Source organism: Zeus faber (assembly GCF_960531495.2).
Source record: "Zeus faber genome assembly, chromosome: 3".
Taxonomy (NCBI): Eukaryota; Metazoa; Chordata; class Actinopteri; order Zeiformes; family Zeidae; genus Zeus; species Zeus faber.
The window spans coordinates 11,791,743-11,819,172 of record NC_137190.1 but is presented as its reverse complement, the minus strand read 5'-3'; the positions used below and the strand labels follow the sequence as shown (position 1 = coordinate 11,819,172).

Genomic DNA, 27,430 nt, shown 5'->3' with positions numbered 1-27,430 from the left:
ACCGCACCTCCTTCTCAAAGGAGCAAAGGAGAGACCGACGCCAACACACCTTTTACCGGAATGCTGCTCCCCATGACCTCATTCACTGGAGACTCCTTTTTGAGAAACACGACCGACGCCTCGTTCCTTCCGGCACCGTGACTCAAATGTTCTCCCCCTCCTGTCGTTTCCAGAGTGTGCGCCCGGTGAGATATTTTTCATTTTTCACCAATACACTGGATGACCTCGGACGCGGAGGCTTTTTTCTGCCCATTGAGACCTTCTCCCTCGCCGGATGTTCCAAACATAGCGGGAATGCAAGATCAAAATTTGACGTCGCCACAAGAATGGACAGGAGATCTGGAGCCCTTATTCCCTCCTCTAACGATCATTTCTCCACGTGAGATGCACTGGGGAACCCGACCACAGCGGCGTCCCCTCCACCCACCGTCCTGAGACAGGTTGCTCCACAGACGCTCGGGCTGACTGAGGTTGCTGCTGTAGAGGATGACGTAGCCGACGATGATGCCGTTGGGCTCCAGCGGGGGGCGCCACCTCACCAGCACCGAGGAGGAGTCCAGGGCGCTCAGCTGCAGCTCCTCCGGGGCGGTCGAGGGCCCTGCAAATGGGGGAGAGAGGGAGGGAGGGAGGGAGGGAGAGAAGGAAGGGAATGGAGGCTATAATTACAGCACTGTGCATGTCCATCGCTGGGGGAAGGGTTTGGGGGATATTTGGGCTTGGGGGGGAAGGGGAGGGGGGGGGGGGGTGACACATCACCTGCCTCCCATCTGTGGCCTCATGTCGTTGCCACCTGGCCACCGGCAGAGCAGGGAGTAAATTTGGGGGCTCAGGTGATGCTACTGGGAGGTGATGGGTTGAGGGTGTGTGTGTGTTGTGTGTGTGTGTGTGTGTGTGTGTGTGTGTCTGTGTGCGTGTGTGTGTGTGTGTGTGTGTGTGTGTAAGGGTTGGCTGGTGGTAATAATGTCATTAAGCACAACACACACTCCCTAGTGGAGCTGTCCTTGCTGAAGGGCTGGGAGGGGGGTTTGACACGGGGGCCGCCTCTCCATCTGGGGTTTTTATTACAGCCAATTATCTTCCATTGATGCCAAGTATTAATCTCTGGCTGTCCCTCAGCCAAACCGAGTGGGCTGCGGTGCATGAGTGGGTGTGCACACACGCACGCACGCACGCACGCACGCGCGTCCTTCTTTAACAAACAGAATTAAATTAAAAAACACATATGATTTGGTAAGTGCCACAGCAGTAAAATGAAGAGGCTTTTAATTCGTTTTTTTTTTCTCCCCATGCTTGTTCCTACAGGGCGGCTGGACTCACAGTGCTCACGTGCACTTTTTAGACATCGCTCACGTGCACTTTATGACCTTGCCCCCTGCGCCCAGACGGCAACGTGCGCTCTCACCTGGCGGCGGGCCAGACCCGACCTGGGCCACTATGAGTCTGGCGAAAGGTCTTTGAGAAGCAGGTTTGTCGAAGAAGAGGGTTTTAGCGAACGTGAGGTGACTCGAGCGATCCACGCGGCGCGGGTTTCAAATCCAAATGGGATAAAATGACGCGTTTAATCCTTATACGTTGAACTGTCGTAGCTACGGCGGTCCTTTTGTTGGAAGAAAAGGCTGCAGATGAAGACAATTGTCTGAAGGAGTTGAAGTGCTCAATTTGTTAGGCGTGTTTATTTGTACACCACATTTCATACACAAGGGCAGTTCATAGTTTTTTTTATATAATATTACATAAAAGGCCTTGAACAAAATAAAAGGCAATAAAAATAAAAATACTACTCAATTTCAGTTTGGTGTCCTCAATTGAGAAAGAGGTATTTAGGGATCAACATTACCATTCTGGTACAATTTCAATGGTATAATTTATATAATTAATCGTAAAAAAGTATTTTTTAAATCAGTTTATCTATATAAATAACTCGTGTTTTAAGTATATTGATTGTGAAATTCCAAACACAGATTTTGAGTTGGCGTTTAAAGTGGCCATCTTTAATTTTTTATTTTTTTTATTTTGTCACATCTAACAAAGTAATTTTAATTTTCGGGATTTACTGATTAATCCTAATTGTAGTCACCCCGATTAATTCTACAAACTATAGAAATCCCTTAAATATCGATATTTTGTCTTACAGGTGTGACAGAGGTCCGGTCGAGACTCACGGTCGGCCAGGGTGGACTCCTCCACGGTGCTGCTGAAGGGCCCGGCCACGCCCACTCCGTTGGACTGTACCGCCAGCTCGTAGCGCGTGAACGGCTTCAGCGCGGCCAGAAGAATCTCCTGAGCAGAGCTGCCCCAAAAACAGGATGGAGGGGCGGGGTCAGGACAATACAAGTGTGTACACACTGTTCTTTAATTAAACAACACACACACACACGCACAAGGGCTGGACGACACGGCTGTGCACGCCTGTTGACTGTAAGGTGACGAGTTAAGAAAATACTGTTAAATAAATTCAAAATTCTCTGTAATAACAATAATAATCTATATAATTACTCTTGACGGGTATAATCGGTCAGATCGTATGTTTTGCGTCTTTTGGCCCCGCTGAGACCAGCTGCTGTTGTGCCTGCTGGTTACTGTTTTTCAGTATTTTAACATCTATTACAATTGTTTTGATATTTTCACGAGGCATTATTATGTACACCATATTGTATTTTTATGTATACTGTTTTATGCATGTTTGGTTTTATTGTATTTACAGTGGTGGGAGATTGTGCACAGTCTGGAGGGGGGGGCGGGGGCATGCACAACAAACATTTCACTGCCATTTGAAATGTATAAGTGTGGTGTGTATGTGGCAAACAAACGTATTTTGACATTTTTCTTCTTTTTATGGTGTAATGGGGATGTTATTTAACCTTAAGACTCTTTATACGTCTTCATAAATCACAATATTAATGAATATCTGTAAATGAATAAATACACAAATAGAACTGTATATTAACAATAATAAATACACACGTTAAAATTATTCATCGACCTTTCGATTTTTTTATCTTTATAAATGTGTATTTAGTTGGTAAACAAACATTTTATACTAGAAAACTCTGCCGAGCTGCTTTCGCTGCTCAGATCAGTTTCATTTTCTGCGTCAGTTTTATTGATGCGAACGCTAGAATTTCACATACTATCGTTCTCAAGGTAATACTCAGTCTCACGTAGAATGAAGGTATTACAAAAAACGTAGAATAAGTAATAACAATAAGTGTTATAATAAGGCAGTGACTGCATCAAGTTGTAAACGTATATGAATGGGAGTTTTAACTACATATTTGGACTGGTGGTCGAACAAATGATTTTCCTAAATTCAGGTTTTTTCTTTTCAATCAAGTTGACTATTGAACTTAAATTGTGGTACTAGTCAAATATTGTACTTAACAATATTGCTTACTTACAGAGGTTTTAGAAATGGGATGGCAAAAGTTAAAATGTTAAAGTTTTAGGTTAAAGTGCCTCAACATATTACATTATAGGAGATGATGTGCAGCCTGTCGGTCATTACCGCAGAATGACCCCCGACAGGTTGATCAGGGTCTTGTATCACGCTGAAGGGGGTTATTTTTTGGATAACGACCGACTGGCTGCGCATTATCCCTTAGTTATTACATGGCTCATTACTTCGTAAAACAATAAATTGAGACGGAATATTAGTTTGAAATTCTTTTTTATAACTGGTATGCAAGTTTAAGAGCCCCCCGCCGAGGAAAATAGTCTTCGACTCCACATATACAACCAACCTATTTACTGTCAAGATCGGACACCTCCGCCTCCACCTCCTCAAGCCTCCCGTTAGAGTTCAACCAATCAGAATGGAGTACGGTACCTAGTGTGGTAGGAGACCAGGGAGGCGTTGGTGATGCCGGCCGGGCTGCAGCGCACCGTGTAGTTGATGATGCGGACGCTGCTGAAGCGCGGCTTCTCCCAGCGCAGCCGGATGGAGGTGGAGCTGTTGGCCTGAGCCTGGACGCTGCTGGGCGGCAGCGGTGGAGGGTTCCCCATGGGCGGAGGCGACGCTGCGACACAAAACATTATTTATCAATTAATTTGGGGTCTTTTTTATTTCGGGGCCAAAATCTTAAATTGTAGCAGAGATACTCGCTGCGTCCGGAATGACGTAATACGTGGTATATACTACATCCTTCAGGCAAATACTCAGGGAGTCGGCAGGTATCAGACAGTTACATTGAATAGATTTTTGAGGTTTTTAAGACAGATTTTAATGAAATTCTAGACAGATTTTTGGTCAAATCACCTCTCATCCCGAATAAATTCTAATGTATGATCATCTAATGACTTTTAAGACCTAATATAATAATAACAGATTTTAATGACTTTAAAGCAAAGAATACCAAATTAATGGGGTTTAAGGAACATTTATGCATCCCAAAATGACAATACATCTGTACATACACACACTGAACATTGTTTGAAATATTTCATATATTTATATAAACTGTATACAGTATATACACACCCATATATATATATATATATATATATATATATATACTCAATATATATGGCTGCAGGTGCACAAACAAAATCGTACGCTTATCGCGATATTTCTCCGTCCGGCCTTTCCACATGGCTGCAGCGCCCTCTGTCTGCTTGTTGTACGCCCACACCTTCACCTCGTACTGTCTGTCAGGAACTACACACACACACACACACACACACACACACACACACACACACACACACACAAACACACACACGTATGCACCAAACACACACACACACACACACACACACACACACACACACACACACACACACACACACACACACACGTATGCACCAAACACACACACACACACACACACACACACACACACACACACACACACACACACACACACACACACACACACACACACATATTAACACATGTACAAAGTAGATAGAATACTAGCAGATGTACCTAGTACAGTATTTAGTATTTAGTAGTTTAGTATTATAGTATACCCGTCGTGTGAACAGTGAATATACAGAGATTTTGGAACTAAAAGGCCACAGTTGGCGACAGAATGTGTTTTTTTTGTGACTTGAAGAGGTGGGATATAGTTGTTGTTTTTGTGAATGTTCATCCATATTGACCTTTCAGTGACCACAACAAGCTACACGGCAAATAATATCAAATTTACTGCAGCTACCTCTCACTTCCTGCATGTGCCTGATCAGTGGCGGACCCCGCCACCAACCATGGAAACATATAGATGAGCAAATACATTGAATGGCTGTTTTTTAAGTGAATATTTAAAGTGAATATGCTCCATGAATATGGGATAAATATAAAATATTGGACGTTTTCTAACGCAACAATATTACGTATTACCATTTTAACTGCACATGTTGGTTGTTTGCTTATTGTATTTGTTTATTGGAAAAGTTTATCTTCTTCTCTAGTTTTAATGTCATTTTTTCCCATCAGTTTATTCTTTTTAAATAAATAAAATATCTCGATATAAAGTTATGTTAAAATAAATAAATAAATGTTATTTGTGGAAGATGACACATCCACCTGCTTTGGCAAAATGTTAAATAATGCTAAATAAATATGGTAGAAATATTAAATACTCGATTTTGCAGCAAAATAATCTTGGATGGATTTAAGAAAATCTAAAACAAGTAAAAAAATGTTTTGTCTTACTTCAACACTCAACAAATTAAACAATTACAATTACAATTGCAATTACAATTTAAAAAAGCAAGTGAGAAACCTGGAAGCTATAATGATAATCGAAGCAAGCATTCAACTAAAACAGCGACCGTCCTCAGTGGCCACAGGTGGTGTTGAAGGAGCAGGAACCCACCCAGGCCGGTGAGCAGGTGGTGCCTGGCCTTCCTGCGGAGCTTGATGGTGTGGGCCGCCCGGCTCTTCGTCCCGTCGGCCTCCACCTCGGCCTCCACCTCCCGGTAAGACAGCTTGTATCCCAAAATCTGGGTGTGGTTGGGCGACGGCTGCCACGTCACGTTCAGCGTGTTCGCTCGAGCTCGAACCTTCAGTTCGGGGGCAAAGATCACTGGGAGGACACCGGAATAAAACAAAACAGAAATGAAAATGACAACAAAAATGTGAGAACATTGTGCTTTACCACAAAAGATATTTTAGAGAAGTTGATTTTTAATATCTGAGGAATTTGACATGGTTAAGAGTAGTGCGTGCCACAATAGACAATTAGAATAAAGCAGCTTAAAAGTCTGAAAAAGTATAATAAATGGTTAAATTATAATAATAACAAAATTGAATAAAAATGTTAATTCAAATTGCTAAATATACACAAACAGCCAAAAAAATACCAAACAGAAATAGCCAAATATATACAAATAGGGTATATAATAATATTCAGAATATATACAAAATTATTGAGCTTTTTTAATGCTAATTGTACAAAAACAACAACAAAAAAACAAAACAAAAAAACTGCCACCAATCCCCAAATGCACAAAAATTGTTAAAAGATAAATAAAAATAATAATAATAATAATAATAATAATAATAACAAATAAATAAACAATTTACAAAATGTAAATTATAGGTATAGAAGGTATACCTTATCCATATGTTATTACTAAATAATACTAAACAACAGCGAGCAAAAAGAAATACTGATGATTAATTTCATTGATACTGAAGAATAAATAACGTTTTTTAAAGGTCCAGTCCGTCTCCTCACCCGTGCTCTGGTTGTAGTGGGCCAGTGTTTGCTGCAGCGACCACTCGGACGGGGCCCCGAACCCGGCCCCGGTGCCCGCCGCCATCCTGAGCCGGTACGACCGGTTGGGTTTCAGTTCCCTGAGGATGAACTGGGTCTCGTTTCCCCCGACTTCCACGGAAAACACATGGTCCGCTGTGGACACACACACACACACACACACACACACACACACACACATAGAATAGGTTTAGTACAGTAGGACAATAAGAGTGTTTCTTCCTGCACATTTCTTTTTTGATCTTATGGTTCTATATTTAAATTCTACATAGACAGGCAGACAGGCAGACAGGCAGACAGACGGACGGATGGACGGATGGACTGACGGGTGGACGGGCGGCCGGGCGGACATATTTGTTTTTCTATATTCTAGAAGTCCTAATGTGTTTCTCCATGATCCGACTGGCCCTTAGGAACCCATTTAGGGTCCCGGTCCTCTTACCCTGGTCCAGGGTGCTGTACTGGATGCGGTAGCGGGTGACGGCGCCCCTGCTGTGCTGGGAGGAGAGCGGGAGCCACGTCAGCCGGATGTCGGAAGGGGAGATGCTGGAGATGGAGAGCTGGGGAGGCACGCTGGGCACTGGAGGAGGGGGACCAACGGGGGACTTTTACTTTGAAATTGCGCACGGGTGAGTCAGCTTCAACTTCATCACTTAATTCCCTCTAATGGTATGGAAACAAGCCCCTAGTCTTCTGAACACCCTTACCAAATTTCACGAATACTCTCCAATCTGGAATAACAAACATATTTTGTCAGACTCAAATACTTCTGTTTGTCCTTAACAGTCAAACAGGAACATGCACATCTTAAATGATATATTAAAAATATGATATATTGATCCCTCTTCAACGACCATAAAATGCAGTTTACAGTAAACATGTCAGTAAACACATCATTTCTGTGGGACTAACGTTCACCCACTAAAAATACTTCATTTACAGTGATCTTTAAAGTGGTCGTCCCTAAGATTATTTTGTTTGAATAAATCACATTTATCCCACATTTGTTTAGCTGGCACACTCACAAGGAAGACATCCAGCGGCAAATTCACAAAGAATGGACTGCGGCCGCTATAGCGCGATGAATTGCGCATGGATTACACCCCCTCTCTGCCCCGTCTCAACGTCCGATTCACAAAAGATACAGGGCTGGTGACAGGGCAGGGCAAACACGCCCATTAGGTTTTGCAGCTGAGTGCAATTTTCCATTGTTTTGCGTCAGATTGCAAGTTGCAAGAATATCACACAATGCCTCACAAGCTTGTCAAACGGGAAACCCCTTATTTGCGGTTCAGGTCCTTGCAACTCTCCAAAGTCAATAATATTTTAATTTTAACCGTGTGTGGCTAGAAGAGCTGGTGTATGTGAATTTGACTTTTTTGCAATGAAGGTCATTTGCATAGAAAGTGAGGAATTTTGTGTCGAATGTATGAATAATACCTAATTTAAATATGTGTAAATAGCACCGGAGCACCGAGGCACTATTTGTGCGGCAGCGCAGTTATGGGGGAAGGTCACGCCTTGCAGGTGCTTTGAGGATTACACGGTTGCTTTTTCCCCATGTGAATTCACCCCTCAATGTATTTGAGTTGCACTCGTGCTCCTTTATTTGCTGTTTGCTTTGTTGGCGGTGGGGTCCGCCTTTCCTGACCAGAATTTCATAAAGAACACGCAGCTAGCTGTGGTCGGTAAACTGTCGATATGCATGAACATTCACAAAAGAGAACAAGTGCCGGGGCAGTGGCCAAGAAAAACAAAACAAAACAAAACAAATGAAAAAGGCAAGGCTTGGGGATGAGAAAGTGACCATTTCAGAGGAGAGACGAGGGTAAACCTGAATTCCCAATGGAGTTCTGGGACTTGTAGTGTGATCCACCCAACACAGATGATCACAGACACCAAATCCAAAACCAGATACCAAAACACCACACCGCCTCCAGGTTCTCCGGGCTCCACACGGACGCTGTCATCAGACGGCGTCCAGAGCGTCGGACTGGTTTTGACCTTTTTCCCCCTGAAAGCAGACTGTGTGGTTTTGGTTTCTCACCGTCCTCCAGCATCTCCATGGTGACGGGCAGCGAGGGCCGGCTGGCTCCCTCGAGGGAGTAGGCCACCACGTATAGGGTGTAGGCCGTGTGGGGCAGCAGCTCCTTCACGTGGTACTCCATGGTGTCGTTGTTCATGGCAAACTGGTACTCCATGTTGTCAGAGCCTGGGACGGACGGAAATAAAACATACACGGGTCCACTTTACCTGCTTTGCTTACTTTCCTTAAAAAGAATACGACTGACAACATGTACCTATTGTAATGTTCATACCAATGCAGGGCGTCGTCAAATCTTTATTTTTACATGCACAATTTCTTGCTTTGACACTTCAAATGTTGATACAGTTTTGTTTATTTATTTATAATTTTTTTATTTTATTTTTTCCAATTTTTATGTTGATAACTTCATTGATATTTCCAATTTGTTAGATGTGAGCTGTTGTAACAACGCAATTTCGCAAAAACATTTTTCCATACGGAAGGCATATTTTTAGTATAGGAAGTCTGTTTAAATATATTCTCCCCTTTTATACTTTGTTGTTTATTTTTTTGGTACTTCTTACAGGGCATTTACTTTTATGTACTGATTTAACATGAAACCTAACCTCAAATATTAACCTTACTTGGGTCGGTCTGTTTATTAATCTATTATTGAGGCGCCGCGGTGCGCCTCGCTCAGCCTGCTCGCCGGTCTCAAAGTCGGGGGCGGAATTCTGAGTTAATTCTAGAAACACAGGGGTACTTTTTTTTATTGCGTACCCGGTCGGTAAACATGTTGTGCGCTGCAGTAATAAAAACCATAATAAAAGATAATAAGAAGGTTGGGAGACTCTCCTCTAAAGGGACGTAAAAGTCGTATGAATTGCAATTTGACTGTTCGGACTGAGGTCGCTTTGCAAAATATCGGCTCATATCCACGTATGAAAGTGGTCCAATTCTGAATTGAAAAGATCAGACTCCATGTGATCTGTGCTGTTCACACTGTCATGAAAAAAACCCCAAAAACTTACAGATCAAAGTCACACATGAGCAAAGTAATGGGATTTGAGCAACTTTTCCCTGCAGTTTGAAGGTAGCCTTCGTGTCTCAGTCCTACGTCACAATGAGACTCATTAGAATTAGAACCTCCCCCCGTGTGAGTAACTCCACCCACGGCTGGTGCGGCGCCGGACCCGCTAGCATCGAAGCTAAAAAGCTAAGCATGATAAGTGCTCTGTTGTTGGCTGCAGAGACCAGCACAAATCTTTTAAACGAAAGAGGTTTAAGACAACCCTGCCAGTTTGTCCGTGACAAAAAAACTACAGACGAGGGAAATGTAAGTATTTTATAAATAATTTTGTGTTGTCCGTAATGTTGTTGGTAGGCAAAGTCGGAACAAACCTTTAAATAAGGCCTTGTAGAATAAGGCCTTGTAGATCTAATATGAGTGAGGATTCAGCAACTGGATCGCTTATTTTTCGCCTCAAATTTGTTCAGAAATAGATTTAGGTGGACTGCAAAGGTGAAATAGGTGAAATAGGTGAAAGTTGACATACTTCATACAACCTGTGTTGCCAGATCTTTTCCGGTGAAAATTGCTAGCACTGTCTCCAAAAATCGGCAGATGGCATCATGAGCTCATTTGCATATTGATGCCGCAAAACTCTGATTTGCATAAAAGCTTAGTGGCTGTGTGACGAGCGATCACCTCAAGCCGTATAGAAAGGTAGATCGAGAAATATTTTGCCAAATAATCACAAACTGGATACAGGAACATTGTATATTTGAAATAAAAAAATGTAAAAAAATAAATATAACTCTAAAAAGGGAGGGAGAGGATCAAAGGAGCTCTTTACATATTTCCAAGCTATAGAAACACCCTAATCCTGAGATCCGGAGAGAAAGAGTGAGACAGAAGCTCCAACCAGGGATTTACATATCAGAGAAGAATCAGAGAAAATAATATTCTGTACGGTGTATGCGTCACAGAGAGTCACCAATTTATTATCTAAAACTATATTTATATATGCAAAACTATTTATGAATCAGTATCTATTTACAACTATTTAAAGAAATGGTGATCAGCGATTGGTCGTTGGGCACACTGCCTGGCAGGCGCTAACGGCCCACAGGAGAGGGAGAGACCCCGGCGCTGTTGGCAGAAGAGCCATGGACAGCAGCTCTGAGCAGCATGATGCATGGGAGTGAGTTACAATATAATATATTTTAATATATTTCTCACCTTTTCTCGGATGGTCCGAATAACAACCCTTTCCCACTGCACCAAAAACACGGTAACACCCGCTAACGTCCAACATTTGTCACCAGTGGGAAAGGGAAAAACCCGGGTTTCAGTCCCGGGTCAAGTGACCCTGCAATAGACCCGGGTTTTAATCGGCTCCACCTCCGACCGGCTCTGATGTGAACAGGACACCCGGGTCGACCCGCTCATTTTGGCCCCTTTACCGGAGCCATGCGACGTGCGTTGACGTTCCGGATGCTGGAGCGCTAATAGACGGGAATATCCGTGGATCATAACATCATTTCATTTCCCATTTAGAATCCAAAATCAGAAGTTATTGACTCGACCATCGCACCGTGGTGAGCACAGCGGGGAACCCCCACGCTCCCCACCGCGGGCTCCGTGCCACTCCAGCATCGCCCCAAGCCGCTCCCCGCCGCCATAGACGCTCCATGCTGCTTCTACTGTGGTGTGTACGTTTTATAGTTTAATATCGTCGTTTGCTTTAGCTGTTGTCTCTTCTACTGTTTTGTTCCCAATCACACTGGCACCATGACACGCCCCATTTCCAACGTCTTTCTGACATTGAACATGACACACCAGAAAAGAACGGCATTTCTCCTGTATGGGAAAGGTGTCGCCTAACCCAGGTAAACCTGTTCATTTTGGTGTGAAAACGGTATAAGTCACTAAATTTGTCGCTAGTTGTTTTTTCAGAAATAAAGTCGCTAAGTAGGTCTGAAAAGTCTCTAAATCTAGCGACAAAGTTGCCAAGTTGGCAAGACTGCATAAAATGGAACACTACTACTTATGCTTAAACCCCATTGGCTCACAGAACTAGGGAGGTGACGGACCGAAGGGAGGGAGGTGACGGATCGAAACAGAGCGTCCTGGAACAGGATTGTATAGAGGTATGTTAGAATGGTTAGAATGCATAATCTGAGTGGTATTTTCAGCAAAAAAACCTGTATGCATGTTTTAGGGACCTCAGAGTCCTTTGTAGACTTGTTGAAAAGGAGCATAATGGGTCCCCTTTAGGCATTACTTTAGTACACTTGTTAAAACCGTGTGATTTTGGTTGTCAAAAGTACTAAAAAAGTACTTCTCACAACCCAAGAACAACTTAAGTACACAACTTAACACTTTAGTATATTAAATGTGAATACATTAAAAAGTAATATCGTAAATAGACTTTCAGATAACACTCTTAATTATACATTTTTCACTTGGATATCCTTCCATCCATCTATCCACACATACAGGGGAGTGCAAACCACACACACACACACACACACACACACACACACACACACACACACACACACACACACACACACACACACACACACACACACACACACACACTCACCTGCAGCACGCTGGTAGTGCACGGAGTATCCGATGATCTGGTCTGAGTTGTGCTCTGGTTTCTCCCAGGTGAGCAGAGCGGTGGTGCTGGAGTGGGGCGTGGCCACCAGGTAGCGCGGGGGGCTCGGCAGACCCTCCCTCACGATGACCGTCAGCTTGGCCGTGGCGCAGGCCGTCCCCAGGCTGTTGTCGGCGATGCACTGGTAGTAGCCGGCGTCCTCCAGGGCCAGCTGGTTGATGAGCAGGATCCCGGGGCCCTGGGTCTTCACCCTCCGGAAGGAGCGGATCGGCTCGCCGTTCTTCAGCCAGTGCAGCGCCGGTGGGGGCTCGCCCGAGCTGTTGCACACGAACCTGGCGGTGTACCCCCTGGAGAGCGACATGGTCTCTGGGGGTTGCAGGATCACCGGAGGGGCTACCGGAAAGGAGGAAGGGAAAGAGGTTGAATATTGATTGAAAAAAACAAGTGATTCCCATGTTGGGCGTTGGCATTTAAAGTGCTTTCCATTTCATAGCTAATTGTAGAGTTATTTAAAATCACACACAGACGCCTGCAGACTTAAGGGGGAGTTTAAAGTGTTAGCAGCATAAATTAATCACCTACTGTTCCCTTAAATGACTAGTGGAATCCTTACAGTGAAGCCCTTACAGCAACGGCACTAACGGTGCTGTTGCTGTAACTTTACATGGGACATGGGACATGTTGAGGTGTTTCAACAACCGATATTTGTGCAACATCTATGTAGAAGTGAACAATTACAACCACATCTGCTACTACCTTTATATTTGACTTTTATCAAGACTTCCTTTCCTATAAGATCTCTTCCGCCTTAGCCATCTCGTCCCAAATCATCATCATCATCATCATCATCATCATCATCATCATCATCATCATCACCAATTTTTTTTTTACCGGGCACGTGCAGCTCGGCAGCAGCGATGACAAACTCCCTGGTCCTGGGTTTGTTGGCGCGGCAAACGTAAACCCCCGCGTGGTGACGCCGGGTGTCTCGGATCACCAGGTTGGTAGCCAGGACCACAACGTCGGTCGAGATAGGCTTCCCGTCTGATGAAAGTCATGAGATGAAGGAAGAACAATAGAGTGTCTGAGCGATCAGGAAAAAAACAACTGCATAATAGGGGCATCGGCCTTGAGGCGCAGAGGAGATCACACGGTCAAGACTTTGCGCTGCGGAGTCACCGGCTGCAGGTGGTCCAAGCCAAAATTATGTCACTCCTATCAGCAGGTGGCGCTATGAAATTATGCCCATTAGGCCGTGGGCAGGTCCCAGTGTTGGAACGTTGCCGAATCCCTGCCACCCCCACACCTTGAACTTTATAATCGACGAGGGGCTCCCGGCCATATTTCCCCTGAGAACCCCGAAATCCAATCTGATTCAATCTGAGAGCCTGCCGATTCTTCATTATTCATCAGAATTCGGCAGTCGCTTTTGTCTGAATTGGTTCTGCTTTCATGATGGAGGGTGCAGGGCTTTCACACATAAGAACATACAGTCATGGATTTGGCTGTTCTTTATATTTGAACAGACTCAGATGGATTCCTGAACCAATTTGACTATTGGGAGACATGTGCCTCAAATCGTCCAGTAAGGTCTTGCGATCCAGCTGCGATCTCCAACGGCCCCCCTGCAGGGGTCCGGCACCGCACGCGCACCCACGCACACCACCCTGCTGATGTAGACTAATGAGGAAATAACGGAGGAGAGAAAGAAATCTGACGATACGTACAGTAGTTGTTGTTCTAAACAGCAGCACTCGATGGTAAATAAAGGAGCTAGAGAGAGAGAGAGAGAGAGAGAGAGAGAGAGAGAGAGTAGAATTGGGTGTGATTATTGGACATTTTTTTCCACACGCAGGCTCACCTTGCCGGCTCCAGGACACCAGAGGTTTGGGCTGGCCTTGTGCCATGCACTCCATCACGGCAGAGCGACCCAGAACCACGGTGGCGTTCTGGGGCGGAGCCACGATCACCACTTTGTTCAAGGTCTGGGTGGAATCTGTCGATGGAATAGCAAAGCGTCTCTGGTGAGAGAGAGATTAGCTCCCGTCTTCCCTTTTCCGTTTATAACTGCGCCGGACCGGAGTCCTTTCGCCAATTCTTGATCTTTAATCTTCGTCGTAGGCCCGCAAAGTACACATGCTGCGAGAGATGGAGCCTGGCTCTGCCCAGCCTCTCTCTCCGAGGGCCACATTATGCTAATGACCCTCAGACTAATGCAGAGGACTCTGTAAACACATTATAAATTAATTATTGAAATTACTTTCAGCACTGCTTGCTTATGCATGAGCCTTTAAAGTGGGTCAGTCTGGATTTACAACAACTGCACTGCTGGTGATCTGACGGGAGGATGTAGGCGCTGCGTGGAGTAGGCAGACATGAGGAGGACAATTACAGCCGGGGCCACAGTACGTGTTTTTTTTTCTCCCAATCACGAATGACAATGAAAAGACTGAGCAGCGCGCATTTAACGACGGAAATTTGCACATTTTCAGTGTGTACCTGCCATCTCTTCCTGCCAGAGGCGAAATGTCTCGCGATATTTTGACTGATAAAACAGTCGCGGGGGCCGTGCGGCTTGCTACCGCGGCACGTGAAATCGCGGCGCCGACATTAATGCACTAATCAGACCCTCATGAGTCGACACCATAACCGCTACACGTGGCTCCTCCATTTGAGAATCCACATCCGCCGCTTCCGCTTGCACCGCCACCGTGCGGGGGCGTTGCCTCATCGGGCGGTGGAAAATGGCCGTTGCGATTTCGAGGCTTGTGACAAGCACACACCAAAGTAATTTTGGAAAGGCTCGCCCCGATAAAGTCAAACGTGTTTGCGCCGAATTGTGACCCGGCCGATTGGGATCGTATAGGAACAGATTTGAGTCTTTTCACACACACACACACACACACACACACACACACACACACACACACACACACACACACACACACACACACACACATATTGATGACAGCTACGGTTCCTACAGCGCGATCATCCCGGACCACCCCAGCCCGATCTCAAATCTCCGGCGTTGAAAAATCAGGTACAGTAATGTGGCCCTAGCTTTGGAGGGACTACAGAACCACTTGGTATGTTTCATATATTCCGAGCATCAATGAAGAGAGCGAGAGGGTCTGTCAGAGCTTTTCCACGGGGGCGAGTGTAGTCTATTTGTGGAGGCGAGTAGATTGATGGCAGTGGATGTGACAGTTGTTCCATGTCAAGGCTGCGAAAGTGTTGCCTCCCTGCTTTGGCTTCCCTTATCATTGGAAATGTGAAAATAGTTTAAAAAAAAATAAAAGACATCATAGCCTTTTCTGTGAAAATATTTCCTTTGCCGCTCGAGAGGGAGAGTGCGTCTGTGAATGCCAGCACGCTGTGAAAATGCAGATAATTATTCATCCGTGTTCTCCGCCTTTTATGCAGGGCAAGGGCATTTGGATTCACTCAGGCTTTGAGGAAACAAAAACAGACAACAGAAACTCTCGATCCAGTGGGGACGAAAATAGACGCACAAATCCACCCGGGTCTATTCATTTGCGCTTCCGCCGTCTGCACATCTGCAAGGCTCTCTCTCCGTCTTGTTCCCAAAAGCCCTTTTTATTTCTCCCTTTTCATGTCTTGCTCTTCCACCCGTCTCGGTTGTTTTATATCGCTCCTCTTCCTCCCTCTTTAGGACTAATCGACATTTTAAGCAGGGCTTAATTTGTGCCGGAACATGATCTGGGACATCCCAGATGCTATTTGATTGGATCCGGCACCTCCGCACAAGCTGGGAGCTCCGCCTTGAATAACCCCCCTCGCCCACCGCCACCCACCATGTGAATGACGGGAGTAACATATTCTTCCGCTGGTCGTCCGCATTCCCCGTTTATCCAAACAGAGCAAACAGAAATTGTGTGTTTTTATTTCCGTCTCCTAATTGAAAGAAACAAAATAGCCCCCCCCCCCCGTTGCTGCGTTCCGTGCATATGTTCCGTTCCGCGAGCTCCATAATGTTGGTCTTTAATCTTCAACGCCTAATTTATATTAATATTTTCAGTTTTTGGTGCGAATGTGAGTGTTTGGTGTTTTTTTTGGTCTGTCACTCTTTTCCCTCCGTCTCTATCCTCCGCTCCGGTCCCGGTTCCACAACCTGAAGACGGTCAGCGATCAGGCTCACTCCATTCGGAGTGCGGCAGCGGCCAGAAATTAGTGACCCTGCATGAAAGCGCCGCTGTTCCCTTCCTCTGGTGCCAGGTCGTCGCTGACCACCGACCACTCTTCTTGCCTCCCTGTCCTGATTCCTGGGATCACGTTACCTGTCCCATCTCTTCCAGTCCTGCTCCTGTCTGTCAGCCACCTGCTTCCTCCGCCAGCCTGTCTGCCTGTTCTTCATGGGTTCACCTGGACCAGTACCATTCCTCAGTTTGTAGTAAAAAAAAACTATCAAAATGTCAGCCTTGCCTCCCGTGTCTGCATTTGGGTTCTGTTGCTGCGGAAGTATACCTCCTGAAAAGTAATGCATGACAGGAAATCGAGGAAGAAGGGCTAATTAAATGCGGCTACCACTCATTGTGATGTGCTTATCGCCATGATACAGGGGATTACCATAGCAACTATATAGATGGATTGATCTTCTTATCATGGACTTATGATCCCCGAGTGCTCTCCATGTCGCCAGGAGCCTTATGCTGAGCTCAAGACTGACCAAGTACGGTCCAAGTGGACTTCAATGTACAGGGTTGTTGTACTATTCGAGAATTCTAAACAAGATGACCACCTTTTAAACACACACAAAGACAGACGTTGCTCAACTTCCTAAGTTTCTTATTTGAAGAAATGGCTAAATAACGTTTGTTAAATGCAATTGTCAAGTGATGATGGATCAGCCTATTGAAACTTTAGTAAATGGCACTTTGCGTGACAAATGACACTAAATATTTTCAAAAAATGAACACATCTGGTTAGGTTTACAGCTTGGGGAAGAAACATGAGCATGCTTGCCTCGTCCATCTCTGCACTGACTGTGTTGCCAGCTTTACAAAAAAAAAAAAACCCTCTTGCTGGGAGTTGTATTTGCAGACGATCAGCGACAAAACATTAATCACAGCATCAAGCTGTTCGTTCCCATTACACCACATTTACAGCCAACTTTTCAGCACCGCTAGCTATTGTACACACCAATTATCCAGTGCGATGGACATCAGACAACGGGTAAAAATGGTGCGGCTATACACACTGTACCTATTTTATCCACTGGAATTCAACCTCACTGGTGGGGAAGGAGCGTGAGCTGGAGGAGGGTGAAGTACCAACTAGATATTGTTTTTTTGTAATAATGCCATTACGTCAAGCTGTTTAAGCGTGGGTGCCGTACGCTGACAGAGCTGAGATGTGTCTCCTCTCCGGTTCATAACAGTTATAGATAGAACATCAAGGTGTAGCAAAGTCGGGAGCGTAGGTTGAGAGGGAAGTGGTTGGGGTTTCGGCATCCCAGATGGGCATCTCTGACCCGATCTCTCTATCTCGCAACGGTTTCCATCAGTCAGGATCGGCGCCTCTGAAGTCCGTGGCCGTCAGTCTCTGCCAGATAAATAATCCTAAGTGGGGGGTTTCAGGTGTCTTGGTGGTATTCGCGAGACCGCCCACCAGTGAGGAACAGCAGTTGTGTGGATGTGCATCAGAATGGTGGTGGTAAAGAGGGGGCTGAACCATAAGGACAAGCTCTATATTTTCCAGTAAATACGTATATGAGGTAGCATGGCGTGTGTTCACAAGCTTGGGGGAGTGACCCAAAGCGGGAGGTGAGGGAGCAGAAAACAGCTTTTTTTTTCCGCTGGGTGACCGGGCTCACTCTCTGCCACAAAGAGAGCACGGTGATCCGAGAGCGCCGCGGTGTCACGCAGCTGCTCTTCTGCAGATGAGGTGAGCCTGTTGAGATGGTTCTGACATCTTTTACAGTGAGGCGTGCCGGGCTGGGAGGAGGGGAGGAGGACCTGGGGTACACCCAGTCAAGACATGTGATCTCCCAGCTGATTTGGGAACACCGAGGGATCCCGCAGGAGGAGCTCGACGACGTGGCTGAGGAAAGGGATGCCTGCGCCGCTCCGCCCTTCCCCGATATGGAACATGAACTTCCCCTCGATAAGTGGTGATGGACGACGAATGGGTGGACGGAACGACTCTTTGGGTGTTGTTCATACTGTTGCTTGGAACACGTGCATGTGTTTTTTTTTTTTTTTTTTTTTCCTTTCGCTTGTTGTTTTAACCGATTCTGAACATACAAAATCAGGTCCACCTCCACTCCGGCATTGCGATCCTGCTACCTGTGGTGATGGTGAGGCGGGCGTCGCGGCTGAAGCTCGTCCTGGCAGAGTTGGACGCGAGGCAGCGGTAGACGCCCTCGTCTTCCTCGGTGACCTCCAGGATCTGGAGCACCCCGTTATGGAGAGAAATAAACCTGGAGCAAAGGGAAGAAAAGGCAGGGCAGAAAAAAAAAAAAAAAAAGACAAAGAGGCATTAAATGACCTATTTTGTGTCATGCGATGGAAAAAGAAAATGGCGAATGTTGCCATGAAAGGATCCCTTCCCCGCTCTTCTGAAAACAGAGCTGGAAATCTTGGTGTGATTACACACACATTCTCGTGACCACAGAATCAGGATATTGTCACCAAAAATGCAGTGGATCCATGACAAAAGAAAACAAGACAAAGAAAAACACATCTTTATCATTATAGTATCTTTATTTATGGAGTACTGCGCTTACTTCACGCTGTTGTACTGCAAAATACGAGCCCTCCCGTTTTCCCTGATGTTTTTTTGTGATGCGAAACCTAGACACAGTCTAGCCGGCCACTAGGGGGAGGATCCTAACCGCTGGATGCGTTTTCGGATGCGGTATGAAGCCGGCTTTAGAAAACTGCAGCTCATTCAGAACGCTGCTACTCCTGTTCCATCAAAAAGTAACGAAAGCTGAACACATTACACAATTTGCAGGTGCCTGCACTCGCTTCCAGTGTGTAATATAATTGATTTTAAGAAACTGCTCATTGCTAATAAATCTCTCAATGGCCTAGGGCCAAAATACTGGCTCTTCCATTATGAGGTAATCTGGGACTGGTCTACTAACTTTAATGAGAGTAAAGACAAAAGCAGCGTTTAGCTATTGTGCTACACATTGTTGAAACAGATTTCTGGAAGATCTTGCTCCTGACCCGTTTTAAATCCCTCAAATCCTTCATATTTGCAGCTGCTTTCCAGTGAATCCTGTTTTAAATTGCACTTTTACATTTTTATCCGATAATTTTTAAGCTATTTGTTCCTATGATTTTATTCTTCTTTGTTTTTCTACAACACCTTTTATAAAAAAAACCACTTGATATACAAAAAAACTTGACTTCCTCGCCTCGCAGGACTCTCACCTCCTCCATTCGGGAAATACTACTGCGTACAACTACCACAAGAGGATGTTGAAACTTGACCTACTGCGCCTCTCTGAAATTAAATCTTGTTGTTTGCAGGACAAAGGTCGGCTCTCAGTTTAGGTCAGAGGATGTGACAAGGTGAAGGGTTTGAAGAGTCACTGAAAAAGAGAAGGTCGTGCAAAACTGCACTCACTCCCCCCTCACCCCCAACGCCAAAAAAAGCCAGTGCTCCGATGCCTTTTGTGCTTGATTTGTTACTTTCACATTTTATCTCCTTTTTTCTATTTCCCAGAGCGCAGGTTAAGTTCTAGTGGAAAATCCTAACAACTGAAAGAGCTGAAGGGAGAGGAACAGAGCAACGAGGACAGAAGGGGAAAAAATAAAAGGCATGGAAGAGAGAGGAGATGAAAAACCGATGGGATAGAGCCTTCGCAGGTGAACAACATCAGATGTACGTGCGGTGGGCAAAAAAATAAAAAAATGGTGGTCATGAGAATCTGGCAAATTACACTTTGATGTTTGAGGTTTCAAAGCCACTTGAGGCAAAATGACAGTGTCCTCAAAAAGGCCAAGTGTTTGGCATCCAAGGTCTCAGGTGCGCGGCTCACAAGCACTGCCGAAGCATTCAATGCATGACGGGGAGCAGCTCCAAACCACTGACGGTGTCGGCAACAGACGGATAAAATGCGCCGTCAAAAGCGGCGAGGCGGTCGTTAGTCGAATTTCACCGGCAGGGATGGATTTAGCAGGAAGGTGGACGGATGCCAAACAAAAGAACAGACACAAAAATAGACCACGGAATTCAATCGGAACCTGCGTGACCCCCCCCCCCCCCCCGTCTCAATGTCGACGTCCTCACAGAGCCGGGATGTGCTCGTCGCCCACGCTGAGGCGCGCAGACACGTAACCTGGTGTAAGGAGCAAAGAATCAGGAGCCCCCGAGCGATGGAGAGGAGAAAGAATTGCCTGGTGAGTCATCTCTCTCACACTCTCTCTCTCCCTCTCTCCCACATCCGGATTTAGGGTTTGTGCTGGAGAGAACGGATGCCTGCAGCACACAGTGACATGGTGGGAGATCTCCAGCGGCATGGACAGCCCATCTTGTTGGAGTCATGGACTGTTGAGGGTTCAGTCAACCACCTACCAGCCCCCCCCCCCCCCCCCCCCCCCCCCCCCCCCCCCCCACCCGCCCCCAGCCCCCCCCTTTCACCTGATCCTGAAAACCGATGAATATCTATGGGAGGTTTCAGAGAAAAGAGAGCATAGTAGACCTCTACCCTCTTCATCCCTCGCCGAACTGTGCAATAGCCCACTTCGCACAGTTCAGGACTTAATATGTGCGACGGCGTCCCAGAAGGACTGCAGCGCTTCTGAAGGCAAAGGTGCAGGTAGGTACCTTGATATATCGCTGCCATTAATGCATTGCTAAGTATTTCCAATTTCTATGAGTAGAAAGGGTAATAACAAAGAGCAAATGCGCCATAAAAGAAATAATGAAGGACTACATAGATTAAATAGATCAAGACGGGGTAATGGAGGCGATGAAGACGAGGGGGCGGTGGAACCGGGCGACGGACTGAAAAAAAAAAACCCAGAGAGAGACCAGAAGGAAAACCGGAGCAGGCTGAGGAGGCGATGGTGACCGAAAGAGAGAGAGAGAGAGAGGAGAGAGAGAGAGAAGAGAGAGAGAGAGAGAGAGAGAGAGAGAGACAGAAATAAAGAATCAGAAATAGGGAGAGAGAGAGAGAGAGAGAGAGAGAGAGAGTGAAAGAGAGAGAGAGAGAGAAAAATAAAGAATCAGAAATAGGGAGAGAGAGAGAGAGAGAGAGAGAGGGAGAGAGAGAGAGACAGAAATAAAGAATCAGAAATAGGGAGAGAGAGAGAGAGTGAAAGAGAGAGAGAGAGAGAGAGAAAAATAAAGAATCAGAAATGGGGAGGAAGTGAGAGAGAGAAAAAGAGAGAGCGAGAGAAAGAGAGAAATAAAGAATCAGAAATAGGGAGAGAGTGAGAGAGAGACAGAGAGAGAGCGAGAGAGAGAGCGAGAGAGAGAGAGAGAGAGAGAGAGAGAGAGAGAGAGAGAGAGAGAGAGAGAAAGCAGCAGCTCCCGATCTTATCCTCACAACTTGCTAAAAGGCTATTAGCAGCTGTCGGCGGGACCACGTCCGGACAAGAATACCTCATGAGCAGGGAGCTGTTAGCGGGTCACGCAGGGCTGTGGCAGCCATTAGTACAGACCTGCAGCATCAGCTCAAAGATGGATACCAAGGCAACGAGGCCATTCAAGCCACAGCAAAATGTCAATATCTTTAAATGGCTGAGTAAATGAGAGTATGTGCGGCATTGTGTGTGTGTGTGCGCGCGCATGTATGTGTGTGTGTGTGTGTGTGTGTGTGTGTGTGTGTGTGTGTGTGTGTGTGTGTGTGTGTGTGTGTGTGTGTCTGTGTGTGTGTGCATTTGTTCGGCTCCTTTTGAAATTCAACAAGTTATGTAACTGAATCTATGCTGGCGCCCTTGTGCGATGTACAGCCTCCTTCCATTTCATCAATAGAGCCATCCTTCCCTGCACTCTTTATTTCACTTTAACTCGGACACAATGTATCGCACAAGTGGGATACTATGGAATTTGTCCCCTGCATTAGACCCGTCCTCAGCCGTGGAGCAGTGGGCGGCCGCGGTGCAGCCCCCCCGGGGACCAACCCCAGCCCTTCGCTTGCACCTGCATACGAGGCGCAAGGCGGTGTCACTCGGTGTAAAGGGCGGGGGTCCTGGTTGGGGACACAACGCTGGTGGATCATGGAGCGACGACCCCCGAGCCCTCAGACCCGCTGCACGTCACACCTGACATCGAAGCCTCAAAAGGGGTGAATTGTTTTAAGAAAAGGCGAATGCATTGTGGATGGAAATATAACTTGTGTGTGCGTGAGAGAGAGAGTGTGTTTGTGTGTGTGTGTGTGTGTATGTGTAAGAGAATGATAAATGTGTGCGGATGTGTCCAAGATTTTAAAATGTATTTGTGAGGAATAATAAAACTGCTGTTTACCGATTCATCTTTTAGGTTTCTTTTTCGACAGGCTCATATTTTAATTAAATAAATGTAATAATATGTTAAGTTCATCATTAGGTTTATTTTGCATTACTAATTATCTTTCATCTTTCTGGCTCACTGTCAGGTATATTGATTTGTTATTGTATTTGACAACATTTTCCCAGTTTATTTTTGGGGTAATTTTCTTTTATTTATAATACTGATGATGATGATGATGATGATGATGATGATGATGATGATGATGATCATCATCATCATCATCATCATCATCATCATCATCATCATCATCATCATCATCATCATCATCATATTAACAACCTTAATTTGTATGGCACCTTTCATACAGGACATGTAACTCAAAGTGCTTTACCATTAAAAAAAGAAGACCACCATCAGATAGAGACAATAAAAGCAGAGGAAGCAAAGCAAAATGCAGTCGCTAAGGGTAAGGGTAAGGGGGAGAACAGGGTGGGAATAAGTGTTCCTCAGCAAATTATCTTCTTGGATTTCATTATTGTGACACCCACAATGCACAATAATAAATTCAATTTGTTGTTATTTTTATTCCATTGCTTTTCAACAGTTTTTCCTTGATTGCTTGGACATAAAAACTGGTTCCTGTAGCACAGTCCTGGCCAACCCGCGGCTCGCGAGCCTCATGCGGCTCTTTGGCTGGTTTCATGCGGCTCTTAAGGGGCTTTCACATGACAGCGTCAAAAAAAAGCGCAGCCATTCATTCCCTATTATGATTATAAAATCGCTATGATGTATCACTCGTTTTCCACCGCGGATCACTTCATTTACTCAAAGCGGACAGCAGCAGGAGTCATGTCCCATTAACGCCTGTTTTATTAGTCCTAATGCCGCGTTTACACCAAAAGCGCCGGGGCGGCGCGCCTCCATACAAAGTCAACGCGGCATTAGGACTAATAAAACACCAAATACGATTCGAAAAGCTTTGGAAGTTTATTTTCAACACTATTGACATGGTTAGTAGTCAACATATAAGATGGATCGGCCGGTGAATTGCGTTGCGTATCGGACGTCTCCGATGGAGAACTGTGAAGGCTGGAGGGGTGTGTGTGTGTGTGTGTGTGTGTGTGTGTGTGTGTGTGTGTGTGTGTGTGTGTGTGTGTGTGTGTGTGTGTGTGTGTGTGTGTGTGTGTGTGTGTGTGTGTGTGTGTGAGTGTGTGTGTGTGTGTGTGTGTGTCACGACTCGCGAGCTGCAGGAGGAGGACCGACTGAAAGCTGCTTTAAGGGAAGGGACCATTGAGTTCTGGAAAAGTGTGCCAATGGAAAAATACCCCAATGTCAAACGCTGCGCTTAAGATACTGTCAATGTTTGGGTCAACATACGTCTGCGAGTCTGTGTTTTCTGCCCAAAAACATGTGAAACCAAAGCATCGATCTGTTCTGACTGACACCCATGTGAAAGAATTGCTTCGAGTGGCAACAACGGAATACAAGCCAGATTTGAAGAGGATTGTTCAAGACAAGGAATGCCAGAAGTCCCACATGCATAGTAAGAGAAAAACGCTATTGTTAATTATTATATTTTTGTTTGTGGACTTGGTTGAACTGAGAGGTATACCGCGGAAACGCAGTACTTTCATTTCATATCGAGCTCCAATAGCGGGTTCGATCCTCGTAACCACACATTTTCAAAAATGTGGCCAGGGCTCCGGAACACCTAGTCCCAGGTATATGTGGATGGCCAAAGCGTCGGATCGTGTATGGTAGGCAAGAGCCAAAACTGATTCTTAAAGGTTAGGGTTTAAGGGACACTATTGAATAAATTGACCCAACATGAAAAAAATACATCCTTATCATTAAACTCGAAGTCCAATTCCCCCCTCTATGAATAAATAAACAGCAGTACTTTTTGAACTGAGAGTTTGTGTGTGTGAGACAGTGCACACAATGTTAATTGTTGAAAATAACTGGCCTGTGGTCTTAGTACTCCATCCATCCATCTATCTTCAACCGATTATCCTTAGTCGGGTCGCGGGGGCTAGGAGTCAATTTCTGTCATTATCATGTTGGTGTGTGACATTTACAATGAATCTGGCTGGAGCAGAGGTCTGTGTGTGTGTGTGTGTGTGTGTGTGTGTGAGGAAGGGATGGGGTGATGTTCATGTGTGCCCATGTGTATGATGTGGCTCTTAGCAGTAACACAGTAAAAAAAGTGGCTCTTAGTCTCTGACTGGTTGGCCACCCCTGCTGTAGCACATGAACCCATAGCCATATGTCATTACCAAAAACACACACACATTTCCCAGAACCGTTAAAACTATTCACCTGTTTCCACACATTTCAATATTCAAAACTCTTTCTGCAAAACCTTAGACAAAAAGTGCCCAAATTAATCATTCATTGCACTGTACTGTATGTTCATTCAGCAAACACATGCTCTCAATATAATTAACTCGAGTCATCACATACTGAACTCAAAGACCACACCTCTCCCCGGGTACAAACACTAAGCCTCAAAATAGTGAACACACCAATCAGAATTACAGGCTCAATAAACAGGGCCGAGAGGCACGTCCATGTGCTTTGGAACAATGGATCCTAAAAATGCCGAAGTTGCATTTGGAAATAAAGCTTTTGGAAATTGGGTATTTTACTGTGCATGGACTCCTCCTTAAATGTGACATTTCGAAGCTCAGGTTTTTGACCGAAACAGAATAAAGAGTAGTATTGCCTGATCCACTAATGTAAGATGTATTTCACGGTACTGTTTTGAATTCCTCCTAAAGGGTCATCTGGGTGCCGTGACTTTACAAAATTTCAAATTATTATCTCTGAAAACCTGTTCTGCACATTGTGGTAGCAGCGTCTTGAATGAAGCCCTCCAGTGAGTAACAAACAGTCATGTAGTGGGTGTTTTGGACAGCTTGTGTGTGCTGTCTGAGGGCAACATTTGGATTGGGACCAAGAAGTTAGATGTTTGCACCGTTGGGCTTAACTTATCAAAATTGAGTGCGAAGATTTGAGAAAATGGTGAGTTGTTCCAGGAATTGTCGTCTAAGCAATTGAGGAAAAAACTGTGCTGTATTATTGCCTATGTTTAAGTGTGAGCCGCTGTGACAATGCAATTTCCTCGCGGGGATAAATAAAGTGTCGTCGTTGCCAGAGCGATGCATTTGAAGTCCTGTTCTCACCGCCACGGTAATTGAAGCATAAAATCAGAGCAGAGGAAAAACATAACTCTGCGGTCTCACTTCTCAATACAAATAAACCCAGAAAAGCAAATCGGCATCAGGTGAACACTCTTGGATCACATTCTCTGCAATTATGGATAAAATAAATATAATTATATGCTGTATATATAACAAGCAGGGCTGGCCCAAGCCTGTATGGGGCCCTAATGCCGAGTTCAGACTATGGGATTGTGGGCTGATTTTCTGCTCGCCTACAGGTTTTTGGAGATCGAAGAGCAAAACAATTTAAAATTTCTTCTTGAGGTGTTTTTTAATATATTTTTTTTATTTAGATTATGCTTTTATTTATTTATTTATTTTTACAGTGAGTAATATACAGTGAATACTAATACTAATACTAAAACTAATACGAATACTAATACTAATACTACTACTACTACTACTACTAATAATAATAATAATAAATCCTGTGCTGCTTCATTTCCGGTGTCGATTCTCACATGTGTTTTCGTGACAAAACGTAGTTTGGAGACCCGGCAGACCCTACTGGGATTCCTCCCGGCGACAGATCTGGTCATGCGTGAGCCCCCGAGCACCAAAGCAGTCACGTAGTGAGCAAACCACAGGACTGCAAGATTCCCCATCACAAGACAGAAAGTTGTGTAGTGTGAACAGTACAGTGATCTGACAACTCCGAAGTTGTGTAGTGTGCCCATGGCACAAGCAGGATTTGATTTGGAGCCCCCCCCCCTCAGCGCCACCAGTACTGTTGATTCATTGCCAATGTGTGATCATTCACACACCTACTGCACATCTAACACTCATTGTCAATGTTATTAGTTGTAGCCTGGCATGTGTTTACCCTTCTATGGTTTTTCATCTTAAAAAGATAGAAAAACAGCAATAGTGGCCTTGTGTTCTTTTGCACTTTAACATTCAAAGAGAACGAAGTGGCATACTGAACGTGGTGTAGTGAAGTGACAAAATAAACCAGCAGAAAATGCATTTTTACTGTAAACATGTTAACATCTCTAATTGCTTTTGGTTTAAAATAAATTGCAAGGCGCAACAATCAGCTCCAATTAAAATCTGATAACTTAGATATATAACAGAAGCTCCCAAAGCATAGTTTTCTACTCAGACAACATTAAAGAAATTAAATAAACAAAAAACAACATACAATGAACAGAGGAACGTGTAACAAGATAAAAATAATGATTCAAAAATAAAATATAGAGCTGAAAAACTATTTTTGAAAACTTTGTAAAGACGTGCGAGAGGTCCAGAAAAAATGAGAAAAACTCCAAAAATAAACTACTTTAATTCAGACGTTTACTCCTCTTAGCTCTTCCTCTTACAAACGACCTCAATATTCCACTTTCTCCTTAGAATCTGTTTCAGAAGAGAGATCTGACGGACAATTTTGTTATTGAAACTAAT

General features: G+C 44.8%; 1 protein-coding gene across 1 annotated transcript in view; it reads right to left on the bottom strand.

Moving 5' to 3' along the window:
* Positions 1 to 27,430, bottom strand: part of igdcc4 (immunoglobulin superfamily, DCC subclass, member 4) — a gene marked incomplete at both ends in the record, with an annotated part of 79,207 nt that overhangs the window by 10,613 nt on the left and 41,164 nt on the right. Inside the window, 12 exons of the mRNA XM_079997995.1 lie at positions 428 to 598; positions 2,163 to 2,290; positions 3,827 to 4,016; positions 4,553 to 4,654; positions 5,817 to 6,026; positions 6,681 to 6,854; positions 7,162 to 7,299; positions 8,767 to 8,931; positions 12,357 to 12,767; positions 13,266 to 13,418; positions 14,236 to 14,370; positions 18,683 to 18,816. Of these exons, the coding sequence (XP_079854121.1) occupies positions 428 to 598; positions 2,163 to 2,290; positions 3,827 to 4,016; positions 4,553 to 4,654; positions 5,817 to 6,026; positions 6,681 to 6,854; positions 7,162 to 7,299; positions 8,767 to 8,931; positions 12,357 to 12,767; positions 13,266 to 13,418; positions 14,236 to 14,370; positions 18,683 to 18,816 (2,111 nt within the window). The remainder of the gene's footprint in view (positions 1 to 427; positions 599 to 2,162; positions 2,291 to 3,826; positions 4,017 to 4,552; positions 4,655 to 5,816; positions 6,027 to 6,680; positions 6,855 to 7,161; positions 7,300 to 8,766; positions 8,932 to 12,356; positions 12,768 to 13,265; positions 13,419 to 14,235; positions 14,371 to 18,682; positions 18,817 to 27,430) is intronic.